The 20427-nt window shown below is 46.4% G+C and overlaps 1 protein-coding gene across 6 annotated transcripts in view; it reads left to right on the forward strand.

Annotated features, from left to right (window-relative positions):
* The first annotated feature begins 16095 nt into the window (after positions 1-16095).
* Positions 16096-20427, forward strand: part of USP28 (ubiquitin specific peptidase 28) — a 54156-nt gene continuing 49824 nt past the window's right edge. For all 6 annotated transcript variants that reach the window (XM_080929851.1, XM_080929854.1, XM_080929853.1 and 3 more), the window contains exon 1: positions 16096-16230. In XM_080929851.1, coding sequence (XP_080785977.1) covers positions 16174-16230 — 57 coding nt within the window. In that variant the 5' untranslated portion in view covers positions 16096-16173. The remainder of the gene's footprint in view (positions 16231-20427) is intronic.

Below are 20427 nucleotides of genomic sequence, written 5' to 3' on the forward strand. Positions count from 1 at the left end.
AGAGCCCAGGCGACAACTTTTGGGAGCTTGTTCTTTCCTTCTACCATGTGGGTCCTGGGGACTCAAATGGGATCCCAATTTGGGGGAACCAAATCAAACTTGGATTGTCAGGCTTGGGGGTGGGGAAGCATCCCTTCCCAATGAGCCATCTTGTTGGCTCCCTGACACAAGATTTGTTGTGTTGTTGTTTAATGGATCAAATATGTTTACTTTTCGGTATGTCACCTCCTGCTCTCTGGCTCCAGGGCAGGAGTCCCTCTGGTGTGTTTGTACCTGTGCACACCAGTGTGCAGATACCGCTTCCACGTACACAAATAAATAAATAAAATAATGTCCTTGTTGGGCCCAGTATAGCAGCTCATAATTACAACCCCAGCACTTGAGGAAAAGAAGCAGGACCAGGAGTTCAAATCCAGCCTTGACTACCAGAGACCTTGACTCAACAAAGAAGAAATGAAATGGAGCAAGTTAACACCCCTACCCCATTAACAGAGATAGTCTTTGATGTAGTAACTACACACTAGCTAGTCAAGGCTGCAGTTCACTGGCTGTGAAAGAGCTGTGTGGGTGGATGGGGGAGAGAACTGTCTCCACTAGCCTTCTGATTTTGTTAGATGTGCAAAAACACTTGGGAAGAAAACGAAAATACAATTTAATCTGCTGGAGGTCAAATCTATGAGGGGTGTTTTTGTTGGTTTTGATGTTAAAGAGTGCCCGTTTTAGTTGGACACTGGGCTTCAAGAGCTTGGCTCACCAAGAATTGATCTGCCCCCATCCTTTCTGCTCCTGATAGTTCTGAGAATCTGCTTTGGCTCATGGGAGGGATCTGAACAAGAGGGTGTACAGCTGGGTCGATAGTGTCTTTTTAGGGGAGGGATTCAGAAGCCTTCCCTTGGGCAGAGCTTTGAACTGAGATGGTGATCCCCATGGTACCTTGCCACACATTCTAGTGTGTTGTAAGTCTAAGGCAGACCCTTCCAGAACATCCCCCCCCCCTTTTTTTTTTGCACATTCTCATGTGCCCATCTGTTACTGCAAGGCCATTGCTAATGATGTGTAATGCAGGTCCATTATGACCTTCATTAGCTGATTTAACAGCAGTCTGGAGCTGCTACCTGCTACAGCTCTTGGCTACTTCATTCTGCCAGGAGTTTGCGTGGGCACCGTGTCTTCGGGAGAGTTTTCAGCCACCTACCGCCTCAGCTCTCTTCCTTGTCTAACTCTCCATATTTTACTCAGTGGTTTTAGATTCTCAGCTCAACCTTTCACTCTCCCACCTCACCCCCACCCCCAGACCAGTTCTTACGAATAGCTCTGCCTGGCTTGGAACTCACTATGAAGACCAAGCTGTTCTTCAGCTCACAGAAGCCTATCTGCCTCTGCCTCCTGAATGCTGAGATACACACAAGCACACCCAGCTCAAACCTTTTTTTTTTTTTTTTTAATGCAAATTGTCTCCTCTCACTTTCCATAAGTTCCCTCCCTGCTTCTCAGCTAGATAGATTTTTACTGCCAAGAGCTTCAATGGGGCCTCTTGGAACATTTCATAGAAAGGGTATGTATGGGCTTGAATGGCATTGGAGCTTCTCAAGTGGACCTGCGTATTTAAATTTTTTCCATGATTTTATTTTCTGTGTCTGAGTGTCTCACCTGGATTTATGTGCGTATGTGCACCACAGGCCCACCTAGTGCCCACGGAGGCCAGAAAGGATGCTGTGGTCCTGGAACTGAATGGTGATGAACTGGGGACTGAACCTGGGTCCTCGGCAAGAGCAACAAGTGCTCTCGACCACTGAGCCAACTCTCCATCCCTCCATCAGTACGTTTAAGATGCAAAGTTCATGCCCTGTGTGTGTGTGTGTGTGTGTGTGTGTGTGTGTGTGTGTGTGTGTGTGTGTGAGGTTTGAGTCTGCCATCTCTGTCAGCAGCTCAGTCCAGGCCCACCGCATTAAGAGAGTTGCTAGAAGAACATTCTTTCAGAAGCCCTTTTCCCCTGTGCCATGCTTCCCCATTTTCAAGCCGGATGTGGCACCTCTTAGATGGACCAATGTCTCCTGGAGGAAGCAGGGGGAAGGAGGACTTATTATGCAAACATAATAAAGACATGTTTATTATGCAAACGGCGACTGAGTTATGTGTCCTTTAAGACTACTAAATAGTTTTTAATTACTGCTATATCAGTAAATCCCATAAATATGCAAATGCAATTAGTTCACAAAATAGGCCTTAAATATCTTTATTCCTCTCCAACAAAGTTCTTTGAAGTTAATCGCTAACTCCCTTTGTTCAGCCCCTTGGCAGTTGTGCTAAAATTGACAGGAATTTTGACAGATGTACATATTCAAGGAGAACCAAGGTTTCTGAGCACATCTGGTCAGGCTGGAGGGAGGAGGGGAGCAGACCAAATCTGTGTCCACAGAGTACGCCCCCACCCCACCCTACGCCTGCAATCGCTTTCTTGTGTTGTTGCTTTTGCTTTGGCTTTTGGAGACAGCATCTTACTCTGTAGGCATTGACTTCATACTGATCCTCCTGCCTCAGCATCCCTGAGATTATAGGCATGTACTACCTTCCCACTTGTGATTTGCTGACTTACTAATTTTATTTTTGACAGCTCGAGCTGGTATTCCTGATCCTCTTGACTCTGTTTCCTGAATTACAGGTGTGCTCCACCATACCTGGTGCTGTTGACCGAACTCCATCAATTTGTGTGCGTTAGGCAAGCACTAGACCAACTGAGTAACGGGCCACTTCCCATTCCATATGTAATTTTCATTACTCCATAAAATAAATATCAACCTAACTACTGAGACAGCATGTCAAACCCAAGCTCATGCTTTATGTTTGATTCCCCTCTAGATTGGAACTTGAGTTTAATAATACATATTTTCTGGTTATTAATTAATCAGTTCATTAACACGGGCAGTCATGATGGTTTGTGCCTGTAGTTCACAGCTGTTGGTATTCCAATGCAAGAGATTACAGGCTGGTTCAAGACCAGCCTGTGCCAAAATGGCCCTAAGATACATAATCACAGGCCAAACCAATATAGGCAACCCTTCGCTGAATGTCTCTTTCCAAGTGTTTCTAGGTTGTGTTTAGTTGACAATTAAAACTAACCTCATAACTATGGATATTGCAAAACTGGTCCCGTTTGTCTCTGAAGTTCTAGCATGGAGCAAAAGAATACTCAGTAAATGTCCGGAGGGGTTGAAGGAAGGAAAAATGAGCAAAGGAACAGAAAGGAATGTAGAAAGGGTGTACTTAGAGGGACCCAGCTCTCTCAGAACCACACCCAAGATGCTATCTTTTTGCCACTGTTTCACAAAGCACAGGGAGAAGGATGGCTTGGATTTGAGCCAGGCTGCTGCTATTTGCTGGGCTCAGTGAGCAGGCAGCACTTAGGGTAATAGAGAGGCATAGGCACAGGCTCAGGTGGATCCTGCCTCTCTTGAGTTCTCAGAGATTGCCTGTATTCCAGGATCTTACAAATCTTTGGGAGTAAGATAAACTCTATGACACAGAAGGAACTGAGCCAAGTGTACTACCTTGATTACTAATCCCACCTACTTGGGAAGGTGAGGCAGGAGGATTGTCATGAATTTGAGTTCAGACTGGGATATGTAGTTGAGTTCACAGCAAACCAGAGCTACACAGAAAGACCCTGCTTTAAAAGGAGGTAGCATGGGGGTTAGGGGTTCAAGGATGACTTGGTCAGCCAAAGTCTTACCAGGTGAAACGGTTATGGCGTCTATATTTGGATGCTTAGTCATCAGGGAGTAGAAATGTTTGAAAAGGATTAGGAGGTGTGGCCTTGTGGAAAAAATAGTCACTGGGGGTGGCTTTGAGGATTCAAAAGCACATACCAGGCCTAGTCTCTCCTGCCCCTTTCTTGATCAGGATTTAACTCTCAATTACTGCTCCAGAGCTTGCCTGCATGCTGCCATGTTTCCTACCATAATGATAATGGATCCAGCCTCCTAAAATTACAAGCAAGTTTCCAGTTAAATGTTCTTTCTTATAATAGCTGTGATGGTCATAGTGTTTCTTCATAGCAATAGAACAGTAACCAAGACACCAGGCAAGCATGAAGACTTGAGTTCAATCATCAGAACCTATGTGAAAAGCCAAGCAGGTGGTGCTCTCTGGTAATCCCAGCACTAAAGAGGCAGATGATCCCTGAGACTTGCTGACTGACCAGCCAGACTCTCAACAAATCAGTGAACTCTAGGTGTCACCAAACATGAGACAGTGATACAATGATAGAGAATAATCTCAACACTGACTTCTGGCTCCTGAGTGCCCCCTCTCTCTCCCTCCAACCTCCCCCCCACACTCACTCACTCACACACACTCACTCTCACACACAGTCATTCACACATACACACTCATACACACACACTCTCACACACATACACACAAACACAGTTACATACTCACACACACTCATTCACACACACACACTCACACTCATTCACACACACTCATATACACACTCCCCACACATACTTACACACACTCCACACACACATACTCACACACGCTCACACACACACACACACACACACACACACACACAGTTCGAAGTACCTGCCTGTGCTCTGTTCCATCAGCTCCTGGAAGCTGCTTAGACCTCCTGTGTCCTGCACAGGCTTAGTGGCTGTGTTGCTCAGGCTGGAGACTGTGAAGTCCTGATAAGCACTGGGGATGTCCTCCTGACCTGTGGGCTCACTATGGGGCACTGGACTTTCCATCTAGACTCATCTATAAGATTTCTGTGCAGAGATGTGGCTAATCCCAGCTGCCTGAAGTAAGATATTAGATTTGGATTTCTGGCTATTTTCATCTCTGCCTTAGACTCCAGATGGAGCAAGGCCTTTACAGAGCCTTTTGTTGTTGCTGCTGCTCCCATTGGAATCTCTTATTTAGTTAGTTATTTTTCAAGATTTATTTATTCATGTGAGTACACTGTTGCTCTCTTCAGACACACTAGAAGGGGGCATCACATAATTGTAAGCCACCATGTGGTAGCTGGGAACTGAACTTGTGGCCCACTTCCAGGCTGGCCTGGAACCTACTATGTAGTTGTTCTGGTTAGTTTCATGTCAACTTGACACTGAGTCATCAGAAACAAAGGAGCCTTAATTGAGAAATTGATTCCATAAAACTGGACGGTAGGTAAGCCTATAGAGCAAGTCATGAGCAAGAAAGTAAGTGGCACCCCTCCCTGGCCTCTGCATCACCTCCTGGTTCCGGGTTCCTGCTCAGTTTGCGTTCCTGTTCTGACTTCCTTTGATGATGAAGTGATCTAGAAGTGTAAACCAAATAAACCATTTCCTCCCCAAGTTGCTTTTGGTTATGGTGTTTCATCTCAGCGAAAATAATCCTAAGACTGTAGTCCAGGCTGTCTTCAAACTCTTGGCAATCCCCGGACATCAGCTGCACAGGTTCCAGGGCTATAGGACCGAGCCATGACAGCAAATTTAGAGGCTGTTTTATTTACTTATCTATTCCTCCTCTCACGAGGTGAGAAATTGTGCAGAACAACAGAGATGGAACAATAAGAAAGTACCAGGGACCTGGATGGAGGCTGAAGATAAGAAACTTTCAGAATGCCTGGGGAAAAGAAAAAAAGCCCAAAAGATGGATGACTCCCAGAAAAGATGGTAGTAGATAGGAGGAAGCCAGACCAGGCAGAGTCAAGTGGCCTTTGTAGCCAGATGTGGCGACATACACCTGCAATCTCAGCTTTTGGGTGACAAATGCAGACAGATGGTTTAAAGTTTGAGGCCAGGTCTATAAAATAAGATCAAGACCAGCCTGGGCCACACAAGAGTACATATGGCAAGACCCTATCTTGGCTGGGGCAGGAGGCAGGAGGCTCAGATACAGCTCAGTTGGGAGAGTGCGCATAAGCCTCGGGTCCATTCCTGACACTAAGAACCATACATAGTCCTTGCCCGTAATCCCAGCACTGAGGTGGTGGAAGAAGGGTTGAGAACTCAAGGCCATGTGCAGCTACATAGAGTGAGGGCCAGGACAGTCTGTATGAGACCTTGAGGGGGTTGGTATTTTTATTTATTTGCTTTCTGTTTGTTTGGTTTTGCTGGTTTTGAGAGAGACCCCTTTGTTCTGAGTCCAGGTAGGACAGGGCTGTAAGCCGAGAGCATGCATGGTGCCTTCCAAGGGGTCACGAGCACATTGTAAAACCGTGGGCAGATAATTCCAGACTCACATGGGCTGAATAGATTCACAAGTTCATGTCACAGAGTGCTAACAGGACTTAAAATAGGAAACCGAAATATTGTATAAGTCTGTATAAGCGCTGTGATTACAACGCTGTCTCCGAATGCCCTGGAGCAATTATCCAAAAAGGCACAACAGCTGTATTTGCCCCTCATTGCCATTGCTGAAATTGACACTGTCATTGCTTCAGGAGGAAGGCTTGGCACTAATGATAGGGGGGCTGACTATGGCTGGAGTGTGACAGACCTCTAGTTAGGGACCTTAAAGACTGAAGAAAGGAGTTGAAAAAAAAAAACTCTCAGGAAGCCAGTCTGAGGCAATGGATGTAGTCAGAGCGACACCTTGTGGTTGGCCTTTCTGCTCCCATTAGCAAATTCTGTGCAGTGAGAAAACTATAATCAACCTATTCCGAATTGTTTATTATCTGTTTGCTTGTCTTGGCTTTTTGAGGAAAAACTTCACTGAGCATCTCTGTGTGGCCGTAAACTTGGGGTGACTCTTCTGCCTCTGCCTCCCAAGTGCAACGACACACCACTCTTTTATTATGCTTGTTTTTTGTTTTTTGAAACGAAGTCTTTTGTTGCCCAAGCTGGTCTCTATAATGAAGGATAACCCTGAGCTCCACGTCCTCCTACATGTACCTTCCAGGGCTGGGATTGTGGGGAATCCCCATACCCAGCATTAAATTGATTACATTTACACATTTATTTGTTGAGGATGTGTGCATGTGTTTGAGCGTGTGTCGGAACATTCATGTTCAAAGGACAGCCTGCAGGAGCTGGCTCCATCCCTTCACCATGTGGACCCAGTGATCAAACCCTACAGCTGTGAGTCATGTCACCAACCCTAAGCTTTGTGATATGCAGTTTCAGGTTATCTGACAGTCACATATTCTTCAGTTTGTGTCGCTCTTACTTTGGTCTTCATTTCCCTCTTGAGTTTCCCAACAGCAGCCCACACCCACCTGTCCACTCGGTCAACTTACAACTGTACCTACATATCCACCCCACACCGGACACTTCACTCTTGCTCCTTCAGATCTCCACTCAAAGGAGACTTACAGTTTTCTAAGTGACTTTTTTTTTTTTTCAGCTTGGCATAGCTTGGCTGTCCTGGAACTCTCTGACCTTGAACAGATCTGACTACCTCTGCCTCCAGAATGTTGGGATTAAAGGTATGTGCCACTACAGCCTAGACCTTAAGTGACTTTTTAAAAAAATTTCATATGTGTAGGTGTTTTGTCTGCATGCATGTCTGTATGAGGGTGTCAGATCCCCTGAAACTAGAGCTGTAAGCTGCCATATGGGTGCTGGGGATTAGAACCCGTCCTCTGGAAAAGCAGTCAGTATTCTTAATCACTGAGCCATCTCTCTCCTGCCCCTCTTAAGTTACTTCTTAAGAGAAGAATTCCTAAGAGTAAGAATAAGTAAATAAATTCCCACCCCTGAAAAGTTTTGAAACAGAGCTGAGCATACAAGCTTGCAATCTCAGCATCTTGGAGGCTGGGACAGAAAGACTGCCAAGAGTTTAAGGCCAGCATAGGCCAAACAGCAAGACTCTGTCTCAAAACAAACAATATGATTTAAAAGCATAATGAACTTTAATATATGTTACAAAAAGTCGAATTCCATAAAGTCTTAGAAGCTCCTTGTCATCAGGACCTGGCTACAGGTGATTTTTTTTCATGTACACAATTGTAGGCTTAGTTTTTTTAAAAAGCTACTTTAATAAGGGTTCGCAAACACTTCAACACCCCCTCCCTTCAGCCACCCACAGGCAGAGGTGAAAAGATGGTAGATAGGACAAGCAGTTCTTTGGGGCAATTCCAATCTCCGTTTGTCAGGATACCAGCAGTCCGGTTCAGTAGTGTCAGGATACTAACTGATCAGTTCAAATGTGCCACCAAACACAAATCAGCAAGATGCAGCAGAAACTGCCAGGTCTCCACCAAATCAGCAGGAGACAGCAAGAGTGACCAGGACCAACTGCAATGCTAGGAGTCTTCTGGCACGTCTAGACAGCAAGAGTGACCAGGACCAACTGCAATGCTAGGAGTCTTCTGGCACGTCTCTCTCAGGGAAGTGAAAGTCAGCAAAGGCATGAGACCAATGAAGACTTGCTAACTATGCAAACGCCCAGGCCCTGTCCACCGAGTCCTTCTTCTACTCTAAACATCATGTGTCCTCTCACGGGTCTCTCCTCAACAAGACGTGGGTCTATATCACATGATACAACCAGAAATTTCCACTTCATACGATAGATATGAGGAAATGGAGTGGAGTGATTTCACCCTGGGTCTACAGGGGAGTCTGACCAAGAAAGCTGCACAAGGGGACCTGGCATGCCTACTGTCACTCACCCACTGGTGTAAGGAATCTTCGAGGTCTAGGATCACAGGAAGGAGGAGACTCTTAAGGGTTTCCCACTCTTCTCCTGGGCAGACACAGCCTTATTAGTCCAAAACTCCAAGCTATAGGCCTTGGCAGAAAAAGCACAGAAGCCTAGTGGAAACATAGAAACACTACCAGGGACGTAGAAAAGATCTACAGAGATCATGAATGTGCTCCATTGCAGAGTGCTCCATGACCTACGGGAGATACAGTTTCTGAGTCTTCAACATATGGAGTGGAGGATGAACTTCATGATCCTCCTGTCTCTCCTCTGGAGTGACATCATGCCTGTCATGATTTCTGTGATGCTGGAGGTGGGACCTGGACTTCTTGCATGCTTGGTGTCTTAGTTGGGGTTTCCATTACTGTGAAGGGACACCATGACTCCCAGCAACTCTTATAAAGGAAAACAATTAATTGTGGCTAGCTTACAGTTTCAGGGGTTTAGTCCATTATGATCATAGAGGGAAGCATGGCAGCCTGCAGGCAGACATGGTTCTGGAGATGTGAGTTCTACATCTTGATCTGAAGGCAGACAGGAGATTGTTTTCTGCAGGCAGCCGGGAGAAGACTGTTTCCAAGGACCCTAAGGACTAGCTTTCTTAGAGCCCAATCATGCAGAAATGCAATTAGCTATTTTCAAATGAACATTACTCCTACTAGAGGGCACTCTTCTCTCCCCCGACAGCTTTGATGATTTGTCTATAAATTTTGCCAGAGGCACAGGGTTCCTGACCTGAGCACATCCTTCTTATTGTGGGTCACTGTTTGAGAGTTACAGTGCGTTGCGGCTGAGAAGGCACAGTGAGAATATAAAACAGAAGCAGACATACTCAGAGAAGATGTTCATAAGCATTAAAGCAGAATCATTCACTGTGAATTCATTCTGTCCATCTACAAGTGAGACTGCTCTTTTGAGCTTGCTGTTTGCAGATGTAGCCACATGTTACCATGGAGTTTCAAACACATCCCATATCCCATGACTTCAGAAGCAGGAAGGGTAAACCATTGTGTGTGTGTGTGGTGTGTTCCTGTGTATAAGTGCACGCATGTAGGTGCAAGTGTGTTTGTGTTGGTATGTGTATAAATATGCAAGTTCACATGTATGTGAAACACAGAGGTCAACATCAGGTCACTCTGACTTTTTCTCTTCACATTTTTTTTGTTCTTCTTTCTTTTTGTTAGGGAGGGTCTTTCAATGAACCTGAGGCTCACTGACTGGGCTAGGCTGGCTGCCAGAGAGTCTCTTGGTGATCTTTTTGCCTCAGGCTCTCAAAAGTCCTGGCATGTGTCACTACACCCAACTAATTTCCTCCTCCTCTCCTTCTCCTCCTTTCCCTCTTGTCCTCTTTTCCTTGAGTTTTATGCAGCCCAGGCTGGCCTCACATTCTGTATCTGACAGGAGATGATCTTAAACTCTCAGTCAGTCTTCATGCTGGGTATACAGGCCGGGCACACACCTTGATTTGTATTTTGCTCTTGAAGAATGTGGTTAGGAAAGCTGACATCATAGCACTCACCTGTAATATCTAAATCTAGGAGGCTGAAGCAGGGGGGTTGCTTTGAAAATGAGGTCGGCCTGGGCCACATAGCAATATCTTGTTCTAAAATTCAAAACCAAAAAGGACTTCCAGAAACCCTCAGCAACCACTGTGTCCCTAGTTCTGGTGATCAGAGTAGTGATTTCCTTTTGTTGTAGACCTGGGGATATGGACTTCACTGAGAAAATCGAATCACACACAACTTCAGCTGTGTCCAGCACGTCAACCCGGAGGCCAGTGTGGAAAGTGCTTGCTCATACTGCCCAAGTGTTCCAGTCTTTCGTGATGCACTGAAGGCCGGCTCAGTGAGAAGAGCATTTACCCCAAATTCTTCAGTGGGTAAAAGTCCTTGCTGAACAAGGCTGACTAGCTGAGTTTTGAGTTCTGAAATTTTCACCACAAGTTTTCACCAATCCATGGTGGAAAGAGAGAATCAACTTCTGAAGATTGTTTTCTAACCTCCTTGTATATCCCTGCACACATGTGCACCTGCAAACACACAAATAATTAATAATAATAATAATAATAATAATTTGTTATATGTCTTGGCTAAATGGTAATACTTTTTCCAAGGTCCTATCCTGGGGTGGCTTACTTCCAGTGAGTATAAAGGTCAGCTCTGTCTCCCTCCCCACTTATGGCTAATCCAACACTAAAAATGTTCAGCTGAGGTCTACCTTGCAATTTAATGTCTCCTCTTTAGTCCTTTTTCTCTTCTCTCTCTCTTAATTCCTCAAACACTTCTCAGTAGGATTCCTTATACTCAGCCTTTTGGCGTTTACTGTGACAGCTGAGGCCAACGGCCATCTACAGTGACAGATGCCAACATGGGATTTTGCAGTCGGACAATCTGACGTCTATCTAGAAAGAAGACACCATCATTATAATACTGCCCACAGGAACAAGAAGAACTCTTCCAGCTTTGCCTGCTATTGCTTTAGAATAGTATACTATCGGAAAGAAACGAGTGACTAGCTAGTACAAAGGCTTGGGTATTTTGAGGTTGGTTTGCGGTGTTGATTTTTGTTCTTTCTTCTTTCCTTTCTGACATTTTCTTTTGCCTTGGTCCAGCTTCACACTCAGTATGAGACTGAGGATGACCTTGACTTTCTGATCTTCTTTCCTCCAATTCCTGAATTATAGGAGTGATCTTTAAAAGACTGTGAGTGTCCCATCTAAACTTGGCAGCAGCTCTGGGAGTGGATAAAGAAAACAGAAACAAGCAGCAATTAAAAACTATGCATGGATGCATAGAGCCACCCAGGTGGTAGTTAAGAGGGCCTGATCTCTTGTATTCAAAGGGAGATAAGACTGAAAACCTGGACTTAACCAGCAGAATAACTGTGCTCAAAGAAGTTTATTCCCCAGCAAAACTGTTTCCGGTTCATTGTTGTACTTGCTTTTTAAATGTCAAAGTGTTAAGCTCTTTGTCTTAATTATAATGACCCAGACTGGAGAGATGGCTCAGTGGTTAAGAGCACTGACTGCTCTTCCTGAGGTCCTGAGTTCAATTCCCAGAAACCACATGGTGGCTCACAACCATCTGTAATGGGATCTGATGCCCTCTTCTGGTGTGTCTCCTGAGACAGGGACAGTGTACTCACATACATGAAATAAATAACTCTTAAAAAGAAAAAGTTTGATCCATTACCATTTAAAATAATTTTGACATTAACAGATTTAGATCACTCATATGCTTTCCAGACTATTGTTTTTGTTTCTTCCTTTGCATTTTTTTTTTTTTTTTTTTTTTTTTTTTTAAGATAGGAGGATAGCAAACTTAATACATAGGTGACAATGACCCTGAACCTCTGATCTTCCTCTCTTCACCTCCACAGTGCTGGATTATGGACACAGCACACCATCAAGCCGTGTAGGGGTGCTGGAGGTTGAATCTAGGGCATTCTGAAAACTAAGCAAGCGCTCTAGCCAACTGAGGTACATTGTATCTCTGTGTTGTTTATGTCATACTAAGAATCAAGCCTCCAGCCTCCAACCTGCTAGGCAAATCCTTTTCTCAGGGCCTAAACTCAGGCCTTTGCCTTGTTTACATTTCTGTCTTCATTAGTTTTGTAGTTATAGGTTTTGATTTTTTATCAAATAGTTGTTGGTAGCAGAGGATGGCCATATCAGGCATCAACAGGAGAGGCCCTTGGTCCGGTGAAGGTTTAAGTCCCAGTGTAGGGGAATGCCAGGGTGGGGAGGTGGGAGGGAGTGGGTGGGTGGGGCAGCACTCTCACAGAAGCAGGGGAGAGGGGATGGAATAAGGGGATTCCAATAAATATCCAATTAAAAAAGTTGTTGGGATTCATATTCTCTCCCTGTCTCTCCTTTTTGAAACAGGGTCTTAGCTCTAGAGCCCAGGATAACCTGGTACTTAACATGTAGCCCACACACACGGGCTTCAAACTTTCAGTAATCTTTGTTCCCCCCCTTCAGGAGTGCTAGGAGTCAGAGCAGTGACACCTTAGCCTTGCCATTCTTCTCAGCCTACTAGTGTGGGGAGGCATGATTTTGGGTTTTCTGTTCCTCTTATTGGGTTACATTCGTCCCTCAGTTTTTTGTGTATTTTTTTTCCTTTTAAGTACGGCTTTAGGGTTCCTAAAGTGAGAGGCCTGGACGCCTTTCTGCTAGAGCTCTGACCACTCAGCATACTGTGGCTGTGGCCTGCAGTACTGAGTAAAGCTACAAAGAGGGCACACGCCCTTTGCAGATCTTTGGTCTCTGTTTTGGTTTCCTTTGCATGTGGTTGATCTCTGAGCCTTTGTAAGGTTCTAGGCAGGGGCTCTTTGGAGTGAACACCCATGCTTCAGAGGAAGGGTTTGGGGAGAGGGAAGGCTGCTCCCCTGTAATGGACTGATGGAGACTTCAAAAGTGTTCACTGTTGTTATTTCGGACAACAGCCTCCAGAGAAACAAGGAGCCACCTAAAACTAGCTGCTTAGCTTGGATTTACTCTTTTTATGAGACCTAGAATAAACCTGGCACATTAAAATACTAAATTCTCCACTGAGGCTTTCCTGTCTGCTTCTGGTGTGTGGCTGTGTGTGACAGAGAATCAGAGATACAGTCTTTATTATTACATTTATTCATTAATGTAGACATGCATGGGAGGGTGTGCCACAGCACAGGGGTTGGAACTCTCCTTCCACGATGAAGGTCCTGGGAATCTAACTCATGACCTCAGGCTGGTTTCCATCCAACCAAGCTACCTCCCCCAGACCTCTGCCATTGTTTTGAACACACAGTAAAAAGCTCGGGAATGTGCTGGGTTCTGAGTGTGAAGACTTCTTCCAATCTGAGTGTGTATACTTTCCCCCTGGTAAGAACTAGTTTCTACCTGATGGCCTAGGCCTGTAATCTCAGCACTGCGAGGTTGGAACAGTAGGAGCTAGAGTTGAAGGCCAGTCTAGGATCCTAGACAGTGACAAACTGTCTTAACTAATGAAAACTGTGTCTCTCCTGTCGCCTTTTGTTCTTTGTTTTGTTGAGATGGGCTTGTGTTTGTGTGCTCTAGGCTAACCTTAGACTCAATACATAGTTTGTCACAGTTTAGTCTCAAACTCACAGGGATTCTCCCTCCCAAGTGCTAGGATTACAGGCATGCACAGCCATCAATGGCCCTCCCTTCATTCTCATCCTCTTCCCTCGCTGTTTTATTATTATTATTATTATTATTTTGGTTTTGTTTTGCACAGGGTTTCTCTCAGTGTAGTTCTTGGTGTCCTGGAACTTGATCTGCACACCAGGCTACCCTCGAACCTATGCTTCCTGAGCGCTGAGATTAAACGCATGGGCCACTAACATCAAGCCTCCTCCTCTTGGGGACTAATCCTACATGTGTACTGTGTATTTTCACTAAAGTAAGAATTCCAAACTCCAACTTCGCAAATAAATGAGTTTTACTGGGGTTACTTATGAGTGTAGGTGAAGGTCACTTATAGGAGCAGAAATGACTCATAGACAGCTGTTATCACCAAAGCCCATCCCAGCATGAGTGACAGTCCAATAAAGCTGCACAACCTGCAGGTTCCTTGACAGGCTGGAGTGGGTCTTTTGCAAGCAGCTTGGCTGGTCTGAGCCTCTTTCCAGGCAGCTCAGTTTATCTCAGTCTCTCTCTCAGCAGTCCTGTTTATGCATGTTTGGGGAGGGTGGGACCTAGTGACTCTGGTCAGTTTCAAGGACTTCCTGAAGCCTTTGAATTGTCTACTTCCTGAACATAATGCACTATCTTCCAAAGTAGGTTTAATTGTTATAGGACAGTGCCCTTCTGAAACTCAACTGGGTTGCTTGCACAGCAGGAGTAAGGGATTACTTAACTGTTGTTATGCCTTAAGGAAATGGGGCTGGAGAGATGATTCAGTGGTTAAAAGCATACACTGCTTTTGTAGAGGCTCTGAGTTCGAGTCTCAGCACCCACAGAAATGGCTTGCTATTGCCCCAAACTTACCAGTTCTAGTTTCTTGCACTGATTCCTACTGTTCTGTGATTTGGCACTCCAGACTGTACAGACACTAGACACACCTGCCTTTGATTGTGTAAGCCAATCTAATAACTTAACAGTCTGTCTATAATTTCCAATCTTTAAAACTTTACGTATAGGAGTGCTCAATTTCCATGTACAACTGCATGCCAGAAGAGGGCGTTAGAACACATGTGGTTGCGAGCCACTATGTGGATACTGGGAATCAAACTCAGGACCTCTGGAAGAGCAGCCAGTGCTTTTAATGATCTTAAACGCCGAGCCGTCTCTCCAGGGTCCTCCTATTATAATTTTATCAAGTCTAATGGCTCTATCCTCAGAGAATCCTGACAAAGACAAACCCAATAAATACAAGTCCCAAATTTTAACCACATAGGAGGTTAAGGCAAAAGCCAGCCTGGGCAACTCAATGAGATCGTCTCAAAGTAAAACATTAAGTTGAACATGGCATTAAAGACTTACCATCATACCAGGTGGAGGCAGAGGTTCGAGAATGTAAGGTCAACCTTGGCTACATGGTCTGAGGCTAGTTCAATACACGTGACACCCTGTCTCAAAAAATCCAAGCCTCTAAGAATAAAAACATTCTTCCCAAACATTAAAAGGTAGGATATGGCTCAGTGCACTAGGCTCAACACAGCTTGCATACACATGGCCTGAAAACGGGACTTTGGAACATGTGGTACCTCTATTCAGGATTAAGACACGAGGCTGAGCTCTGTGGATGCTCTGGCCGCTCAGTTGTCTTTATACAAACCACTTGAGTCAGTCTACGCTTCTCTCCGCATCCCCAGAATAGGAAATGGCTAGAAAGTCTGTTAGCGAAGGAACCCAGCAGCCTCGACGCAGATGTGAGGCTCAGCCAGCGCAGGATGGAGAAAAAAGGCGTCTTGGAAACCCAGAGGCCTCGCCGCCCACTTCCTGGGCACCATAGGCGGAAATCGCAACAGCTGGCGAGGCGACGCTAACCCCTTAAGTCGGTGCCCGGCTGCGGTCACGTGGGCCGGAGCAAGGGACGACGCCCCGCCTCCGGCTCACGCAAGCCAGGGGCGGGCGCGTGGGTGACGCCTCTGGCGCACGCTGCGGGCGTGAGCAGAGTGTATGGGCGGGGCCACCGGGGTTCTCTGCCGGCGTGGGCGGAGCCTTGATGGGGGAACCTCGGTTGTGTGGGTGGGACATGTGGGCGGGGTCTCCGGCACAGGTCGCAGGATGGGTGGGAGCGGGCGGGAGGGGGTGGGGCATTCAGCGAACGCCGTGGGGCGGAGCCTCTGCCGCGTGCTGTGGGTGGGGAGTGTTGGGAGCGGGCTGGCGTGGGCGGGGCTTTTAGCGCGCGCCGCGGGCGGGGGCGGGACGTGTGGGCGGTGCTTCCCGGTGCTCCCGGGCTTCGGGGGTGGAGGTGGCGGCGGCGGCGGCGGCGGTGGCGGCGGTGGCGGCGACGGCGGCGGCGGTGGCGGTGGCGACCGCGGCGAAGACGACAACGAGAGTGGGGTTACACGCGGAGGGGCACCACGGCCATGACTGCGGAGCTGCAGCAGGACGACGCGGCGGGGGCGGCGGACGGCCTTAGCTCGGTGAGCGACGGCTGAGGGTAGCGGGGCCCGGGTTCCGGCCGAGAGGGGCGCGGTGGGCCAGGCGGCGGGCCAACAGAGGCCGGGGCCTGCGGGCTAGGGCGAGAGCAACCCGGGCTGCTTGGGACCTGCGAGGCTGGAGTCGCGAGCCTATGTGAGGTTGCCTGGGTATATGGGCCAGCTCAGGTTCCGAACAGGACTGAGTGTGGGACCCGGTGCTAGGGACCCTAACGGGAGGGGTTGCACGTGAGATCGTAGGCAGCCAGGTCACCCCGAAGTAGGCGCTGGCCCCGACCCAGCAGCTACAAACTTCCCCAAAACACGGCCAAGGTGCCTTGTTCTGACTCTCAAATCAGTTTTATGGCAGTAACTGCCCCAAAGGCTTAAGCAGACCTAAGTTATCTCACTTAAAGCCGGCGTTTATCAACAAAGTGTAAAAAAGACCCGGTGCCCCACTCCTCCCTTTCCCGCCTCGCTTTTAGTTCAGTTCTTCCTTTTCTTACGGAAACAAATCAGCTTCCCGTATTATCTCATTGATCACTGTAGGTTTTGAAGGAGGGGAGAGGAACGGCACAGTGAATAAAAGGCACATTATTAGCGTCCTAATAATGTAAGAAGGTTGAAAAACATTACAAGGCTGTTAGGACTAAGATGGTGAGCCTTCAGAAACACTGATTTGGAGAAAATCAGAAGGCTCAGTGTTTCTTAAAGAAACTTGGGAGGTGGATTTGAGACTGTCATCCGGTGTTACTTTGGAATGTTATAAGGTAAGACAGCATCCTCCTGAAGAACTGCACTTTTTAAAATGACAAAATGGAAATCCTGTACCAAGTATTCAAATGCCGAGCTTGCAAGCGAGAAAATTTATAAAATATTTAGAATACAAAAATGAGATACTGCTAAGAAACTATGTCTTTTATTATTAAATTTTAGTAATTTGAGGTGCTGAGGATCAAGCCTGGGGCCTCTCACACGAGGTCATTAAGTACTGCATCCCCCAGACTACAAGTTTAAAACAGAGCAGGCTGTTTAAAATTCATGTAGAAAAAGATATCTCTAAGTCTCGGGCTGCAAAATGAAAGTAGGTGGATGGTTTTTCTGTGATCAGACAAAAATTGCATTGTTACTGAACAGTGTTTTTTGGATATTGGGTCTGTATTTTTCTGTGGTCTCCTCCCTCCCTGTGTCTACTTGTGTTGGGGACAGTGACTTAAAAACAGGTGGTGAGATTTGGTTTTGAGACAGTCATATTGATACTATTTTGAGGGAGAGCAAGTCATATTTAAATTTGTTCTGGTCTCGTCATTCAAGACCACACGCATGCCTTTCAGTTCGTGCGTCTCCATTTACCTATGTCACAGGCCATTGAGTAGTGACCCCGTAGTCCAGCAGTCTCTATTTGAGGGTTTGTATGTAAGGTGTTTGAGCATTGTGTATAAAGTCAGAGCTATTTTGGGAAGGCTTGGCACTCCCAGGCTGTGGCTAGCTGCAGTAGCCTGATTCCTGGCGACCTGCAGAGTGATGACATTTACTAGTATTCCCAGAGATTTTTGCCCCAGGCTGACAAATGATAAGCTTTGAAGGCTCGATAAACTGTTGCCCTTTTTGCTCAGGTCAGGATTAAATGCTTGAAGGCATGGGTTATGTTGAAGGCGTAAGTGCAGCGTACCTTTTATATTTCATGAGAGTATTAATAACTTCTTCCTCTTGATAAGCTCTATGTAGGACGGATTCTTTCTTTTGACTTCACGAGGCATTCTCCCTTCCCTTAAAAGACGTTTAATATAGTTGAGAGGAGCTATCCTCCCCCGACACTCAGGAGCTATTTAAAACTTCCCATGTTTTCCCTTCCCCAGTTGGTCATTTGTACAGAGGACTGACAAAACTATGTATGGGCTCTCCAGGATTTCAGTGAGGCCTCTGGAATCTGAGCTGACACTTGGTTATCTCTGAGTCCCCCAGACTGGTGAGTTAAGGACACCTTCCTGTGTTCTAGTCAGTTCTCATCTTAGGTAAAAAACCTGCTGGGAAGTTTATGGTTGGGGTAGGATAAACAGCTTGAGGTCAGTTTGCTTCTTAGAGACCTGTCGACCTTGACACCATTAGGGGTGGGGGTGGGGTGGGAGGATTCAGGACACATGCTCCCTCCCCCACTCCCACTTGGAACCCAGGGCCTGTGCATTCTAGGCAAGTGCTTAATCACTGAGCTGCAAGCATTGCTGTGCTTGCTGATTTGGTTGATTCTTTATTTCTCTTAACTTGGTATCCTGGCCACTTTTTTCTTTTTGAGACCAAGGCTGGCCTGGAACTTGGGAGGTAGTCATCCTGCTTTAGTCTCCCGGGTGCCCCCAACTCCTGTCACGTTGTGACTTTGGAGTGTTAGAAAGTTGTAATCGGGCTCCATAGCTCTCCTGCTCTTTGAGCTGCAGTTACTGCCCACACAGAGTTAAGGGATAACCTCTTATCAGGTGGTACTGTGCATTCTGTTTCATCAAAATGACTTGTGTGTGTGTGTTTTTGAGACAGGTTTTCTTGTAGCCTAGACTGACCTCCAACTTTGTAGGAGGGTCAAGGATGACCTTGACTCTTGATGCTCTCCCGTCTGTTGTCTGTTTTCTAACTGCTGGATTTACAGGCTCGCAGCCACAGTGTCTCAGAAGCAAAGAAGTTTAAAATAATAGCAACACTACAAGTAATAACAAGCACAGAGAGAGAGAGAGAGAGACAGACAGACAGACATGGGCTCCCGGTATCCCAGGTTGTTCTGAGTGCTGGGATTACAAACTCATACCCAGGTTCCAGCCTCCTCCTGGCTCTTTCTTTTAAGTGTGCTCCTGATAAGGCACATCCTTGGCTTGTTAGGCCTCATTTTTCACCTTGTTAGAGACAGGTGTATATGGCAGGCCAGCTGGCCCTGGCACTTCTAGGGATTCTCTGTCTTCCTCCTGGTAGGAGTGCACCCATGACACTGCTGTTGTGTGTCCAGCTTTTATGTGGGTGGTTGGGACTCAGACTCGGGCCCTTATGCTTATGTTGAGAGTGCTTTTATACTGACAAGCCATCTCCCACACCCCTTTAAGATTTGTTTACTTTTATTTATGTGTGTGCCTTCAGGTGCTCCTGGAGCGCGCCTAGATAGAGCCAGGGTGTAGCTCACCTACACCTGTGAGCTCCTTGGTGTAGGTGCTGAGAACTGAACTCAGCTCCTCCTCTGCAAGACCTCTCTTAACGTCAAGCCTTCAATCTCCAGCCCTCACTTTCACATGTGGAGAGGACAGGTTTTTTGTGTTAGCCCAAGCTGTGAGAACAAGTCAGGTTCTCAGACTCTGTAGCAGAACTCACCGCCTTCCTGCCTCCTCTTCTGAATTATTGCTGTCTCAACTGTGCCGCCATCCCCCTCCTCCGAACCCTTTTCTTTTTTTGAGAGTCCTGGGAGATCTCTGTATAGCTCTGGCCGGCCTTGAACCTTGTAAAAGACTAGACTGGTTTCATATTCACTGAGATCCCTGTCTTCTCCCATTGGGTTTAAAGGTGTGTGCTACCACACCAAGCCTCTTTTTTTTTTTTTTTTTGTTTTTTGTTTTTTGTTTTTTTTTTTTGGCTTTTCTTTTTGAGACAGGGTTTCATTGTAACCCTGAGTGTCTTAGAACTAGCTCTGTAGACTAGGCTGCATCTGTCTCTGTTTCCTAAGTGCTGGGACTGAAGGTGAGCACCACTGCTGCTCAGCGCCCAGGTTCTTCCGCTTGATGGCTTCCGTTGTAGGTCTTCCTCAGATAGGCTTTCTGTACAGACCAGGCTAGCCTTGAACTTGGAGCCGTTCTTTGCCTTACTCAGTTTCTTGAGTGCCGGGATCTTCTTGTGTGTCTTTACTTTCCAGCAACAGGGCATTTTCTGTCAGGGCAGCTTTACTTCAAACTGAGGCCTTTGTTTCAGGTAATCTCATAAAGTAGTGCTTGGCTGGTCTGGAACTTGCTGTGGAGGCCAGAGAGGCCTTGAACTCACAGAGTACAAGGCTTGTATCTGCCACCATGCTTGGACTCAAAGGAGTGTTTTTTACTTTGTGGTACTGGGGACCCAAGTCCTTCACCTGAGCTCTACCCCATTCTCATCTTTTCTCTCCCCTCCTGCATCTGTTGTTTTGTGGGGTTTTGTTTGCTTGTTTTGAGACATGGTCTTAGTGACAGCTTTTGAGCCTTTCTA

The sequence above is a fragment of the Micromys minutus genome (genome assembly GCF_963924665.1).
Source record: "Micromys minutus genome assembly, chromosome: 16".
In the NCBI taxonomy this organism is placed as follows: Eukaryota; Metazoa; Chordata; class Mammalia; order Rodentia; family Muridae; genus Micromys; species Micromys minutus.